Source organism: Atheta coriaria, unplaced genomic scaffold, assembly GCF_025399875.1.
Source record: "Atheta coriaria isolate IRGN ID8LTWV9N9 unplaced genomic scaffold, Caltech_Dcor_3.1 hic_scaffold_1_pilon, whole genome shotgun sequence".
Taxonomy (NCBI): domain Eukaryota; kingdom Metazoa; phylum Arthropoda; class Insecta; order Coleoptera; family Staphylinidae; genus Dalotia; species Dalotia coriaria.
In genome coordinates, this window is record NW_027045443.1 from 1,273,416 (window position 1) to 1,278,217 (window position 4,802).

The 4,802-nt window shown below is 52.6% G+C and overlaps 1 protein-coding gene across 1 annotated transcript; it reads left to right on the top strand.

Moving 5' to 3' along the window:
- The first annotated feature begins 828 nt into the window (after positions 1 to 828).
- Positions 829 to 4,802, top strand: sob (sister of odd and bowl). The gene is made up of 2 exons (XM_065304057.1): positions 829 to 2,165; positions 4,262 to 4,802. The coding sequence occupies exons 1-2, from the start codon at positions 1,264 to 1,266 to the stop codon at positions 4,680 to 4,682; spliced, it is 1,323 nt and encodes a 440-aa protein (XP_065160129.1). The 5' UTR covers positions 829 to 1,263; the 3' UTR covers positions 4,683 to 4,802.

Here is a 4,802-nt window from a genome sequence, read left to right on the forward strand (position 1 = left end):
AATTAACAGGTGGTTGGCCTGGCTTGCCGCTTTCGACACCTACACCCCTCGTTTGGCGCGCAACAATGTCGGGGCCGAGGGGGCGATCAAAAGCGAGGCGATGTGTCACACACACACGCATACACTCGCGGACCCCAGCATCCCCCCGGCATCACTAGACGACGTCTTCGGGGCCAGCGCGCGTTGACGCTGCTCTTTTCTCGTGCGGCGTCCAGCACCGCACGCCGTTTTTTTGTTTTGTTTTGTTGTTCGCCTTTTAGTTCGTGTGGTGACATGTTAAAAATTTCAAATCTTCCCACCCCGCGGCGATCGACGGGACTCCGATGCGTTCGCAGCGGTCGATATGACGATTGCTACTTCGTAGTATTTCATTTATTGACTCTCATAATTTTCGACCGTCGCTGCCTTATCGCACGGCGAACGCCTTTCCGTGGAGGCAGCCACGGCTTTAAAAATCGTTTTAGATAGCCATCTACAAGCGCGCTCGACGAGCCATCATAAAAATTCCGACAAGACAAAAAATTTCGAGATGCACAAATTCAAACACGGCGAAATGTTAGACGTGATTTAACATCATCAACTGCCCGATTCAACTTGATCATTTTCCAGACCACAAAGAACTCCGAGGACAATACGCGTCATAAAGCCCGAATGTGTTTTTTATTGCCCGGCTCGTTTCACAGTTTCACTCAATTGACACCACCTGATTATTTAATCCTTTAATTAACAACGTGCAAATTGCACACAACAATAAATAAATAAATATTGAATTTCTTTGTTTAATAACAAACAGAATTGATATGATTTATATGTTTGTGTTTTATCAAGTTATTGTGATGTTAAGTGGTAAGTGACTTAAGTATGCTTGACGAGATGCTCGTTAGATGTCGCCAGGCGTAAAAAACGAGTAAAACAAATCGCGCGCTCGCGAAGACACAAAGAGAAACGAACGCGGCGAAGACGCGAAGAGGAGAAACGGACAGGTTTTGGTCGCGCGGCGAGCCTGAGCGGCGCGAACGGGCCCGCTGCTCGGAAGGTCTGGTCAGTGTCGATCAGTCTGCCTGAGACCCAGACGCAGCAGTCTTGCGAGCGGTGCGCATTTCACGTAGGTGCAGCGCGCGCAGCCCGCACTCAAAACAGCCACCGCGAAGAGTAAACAAAACAGTTGCCGAATTACCGCAGCAGTGTGCCGCAAAGTATGTGAATAGTGCCGCCCCCGCTGAGCCCTCATCCGCCTCACTCACCAGTGCAATCGCCCGAACAATGCAAGCGAGCGAAAAGTCGGCCGAGAAGACCAAATCCAAGTCGGCGATCTCCACCGCGCTGGCCGCCACCCAGCTGCAGACATCCGTGGCATCCCTATCGGTGCGTTCGCCCAGTTCACCAACATCATCCATGTCGGGCGCCTCCGCCACCGCCGGCACCTCGTCCGCCATGTCACCGAAATCCGATCTCAAGTTCCTACAGGACACACTCCTACAGCGCAGTATTCAGAATGTCGCGCTGAGTTTACAAAACGCGATGATGAATTCATTACAACAAGCTGCGTTATTACCAGCGAATTCAGCCGCCGCCGCTGCATTGAATCTACAAGCGCTGGAGTCGTACCTTACACTACAACGACTTACAACTTCGGTGACATCTCATCAACAACCCGCAAAGGTAGACATTCTGAAAATCGCCACCTCAACAGCGCAGATTACGGATTCCGATGCTGACACGCGGCAGGAATCACATGACACTGATATTACAACCCTCACTGAAGATGTGGACCTTGCCGAAGAGGTCGAAGAAGACCTCGCGTTGTTAGACAACGAGGAAGATTTTCCCGATGCGGCCGATGGTGAACTGGACGCTGCCAGTGCGGCAATCGACACCAGTTATCCGTCGATGATCATGAACCCGCTGTATTCTCCAACGGGTAGCGCGAGCATCGCCAGCGCAACAAGCGTCACCCCAACTCAGACCACCGCCAAGGGGAAGACCACCACTGCATCCACATCTGCCCGCCCTAAGAAACAGTTCATCTGCAAGTTCTGCAATCGGCAGTTCACGAAGAGTTACAATTTGCTCATCCACGAGCGCACCCATACTGACGAACGACCGTACTCCTGCGATATCTGCGGCAAGGCATTCCGGCGGCAGGACCACTTGCGAGATCATAGGTAAACAAACATCCCTTGATTCTATCTCAAGTAGTTTTTTTTTACCTCTACCCCCACCCCTTCTTACTGTCACATTGTGATGATAAACAGGTGTTTTTTCGTTTGCTGTTTTCCAGATTTTTGTGTTGTACTTTTGTTGCTTGTCTCATGCATGTCCCGACGCGAGCAGTCTCAAGTCACCTATCGTCACTGCGCGGCGTGTGGAGTTGGTTTTGTTTGGCTAATGCATGATGCCACCGCCACGGCCGTCATCACGTTGTTGCGAATTCGGGCCCCGATGCGCTCGTCGCGCTGTTACCATCCGCGCGCGCGCGCCGCAAAAAAAAAAGGACGACGTTGTCATCGAAAACTTGTTCGGACCTCTCGCGCGCGCGCGCCTCGCTCGCCCGTTTTTAAGTGAGACGTCCGCGCGCCGGCCGTAAAATATACGAGATGAAACTTAATCGCGAGACGATAACGCGCGACGCCTGCATAAATCACGCCGCCTACGCGAATATCGAAATTTCCGATTTGGAATCGCGCCGGGCAACAACAAGCCGCAGCGGCGGAGCAGCAGAGTTGTGTGTTGTTTTTCGTCGGTTTCGTCATCCCGGAGGCATCCGAAATTGTTTACACGCGTCCGGGTGGTGGAGGTGCCCTCGGGGCCGGTCGCGCTGTGCACACATTTGGGCGGACGCCAATAAAATCGGGTTGCGTGCGCGACGCCCCCTTTTCGGCTTCCGACTTCTTCGTGCGCATAATTTTCATTAAAATTTTCGCTGCGGCACGTGTGCGGCGGGCGCGCGCGTGTAATTTATGCGTTTACAAACTGCAAGAGGCGATAATTGAATCGACGACGAGCTGAAGCGCAACGAGCCGCGTCGTCGTGCGGCACCGCGCCACGGCCCCGACATAAACTCCAATTTATTGTTATTGGCCGAGGTGTTGAACGATCGGAAATTTGCATGATTTCTAGATAAATACGGTCGCGCGTCGTCGCCGGCGAGAGCCGCGCTGCGTCGCTGGTGGATTCTAGCGTCGCGTGTTTGACTTTTGTCTTTTTTCGGGTCGGCGCGGCACAAACGACGCCAACGCGTGCCGACACGTCCTAAGTAAATATTTGCCCGCTTTGTGGACAAACAAGCGCACCTCACGCATCACATTCCACAGCACGTGCATGCGATGATCCCGCTTCGATTTCCGATGTTTAATCCGCGCGCGCCCGGTAAACCAAGAAGAAGAAAAAAAGAAAAATGAGACGAGGAAAAAGAGACACTTGCGTCGGCTAACGAGCACGAAATGAACGTTTAATAGCGCGGCGTTTAACAATACGTTTAACAGCGTGCGCGAAGGCAAAAAAAAAAACGAAACAAGGGAAAAGCCGGGACTGTCAGAAAGCTCTTTGAGCGAGCGCGTTATTATGACCGTAATTCGTTAATTTAACGTCTCTTTAGGACCCCAACTACGTATTACGAAGTTGAGCGTTGCAGTTTGAGCGGCGCTGGAAAAAAGCTGAATTTTTCACACGTCGTAAACACCTCGTTGTCGCTCACGGTCCGCGCGCGCGTCTTTGTTCTTCGCGCGCTTTATTGACTGCGCTGCGTTTTCGGGCACGGACGGATTTTTGATCGCGCGTTACGGACGTTCCCAGAAGACGTGCGTCGCGCATACGCGAAGACAATATTGTCGAAAACATGCGCTCGCGCGCGCACTCAATATTTATCGCGACCGGGCAGGCGATGGCATTCTTTTTATTTATTTCGCGAGTTAAATAAGAAAATAAGCTGCGCGCCGGCGACGTGTTGAAGCATTAACTCGTTGCGACTTGTTTACGAGCGAGCATTAACTGCCTCGCTCGGGCTCGTTACACGCGTTCCTCCCCGCGCCGGCCATGCCTATAAAACCGTCCGGGCCGAGCTTTTGTCCGGCCGGACGCACAAAAGTGAGTGTTTATTATATCGTCGTATCGTCGCGACACGACATCTTTTTAGGTGACAAGTTTTCACAACAGTCGCGCACAAAGGGCGCTGCACAAAGGCGACGGCGCGTTGTAATAAACACTGCCGCGCGCGCGACGACCCGTTTCTTCCTCTCATGCATCTCTCCTCTGCTTCCAGATACATCCACAGCAAGGAGAAGCCCTTCAAGTGCACCGAGTGCGGCAAGGGTTTCTGCCAGTCGCGCACCCTCGCCGTGCACAAGATCCTGCACATGGAGGAGTCCCCGCACAAGTGCCCCGTCTGCTCGCGATCCTTCAATCAGCGCTCCAATCTGAAGACGCATCTGCTCACCCACACCGACATCAAGCCGTACAACTGCGGCGCGTGCGGCAAAGTCTTCCGCCGCAACTGCGACCTGCGGAGACACAGCCTCACGCATAATCTCGGCGGGACGGGTAGCGGAGGCGGCGGCGGCGGCGGCGGCGGCGGCGGCGGCGGTACATCATCCACTAGCAGCACCACCACCACCGGCATGGCGACCCTCATCGGCAACAATCAGAACTTCAGTATAGACAACATTATAAGCAAAGCCAAATAGAAATAGAGAATTAGTGTCGGGGCGCTAGATGTGCGCGTGTGAATGTGTGTGGGACGGTTTGTAAATATAATGCCCTACTTGAGCATCTCCTTTTTTTTTATGTATGTAATATTTTTAATT

Coding starts and splice junctions, on each gene's coding strand:
- sob (XM_065304057.1), top strand. CDS start 1,264: ATGCAAGCGAGCGAAAAGTCGGCCGAGAAGACCAAATCCAAGTCGGCG. Junction 2,166..4,261: donor GACCACTTGCGAGATCATAG/GTAAACAAACAT, acceptor CTCTGCTTCCAG/ATACATCCACAGCAAGGAGA.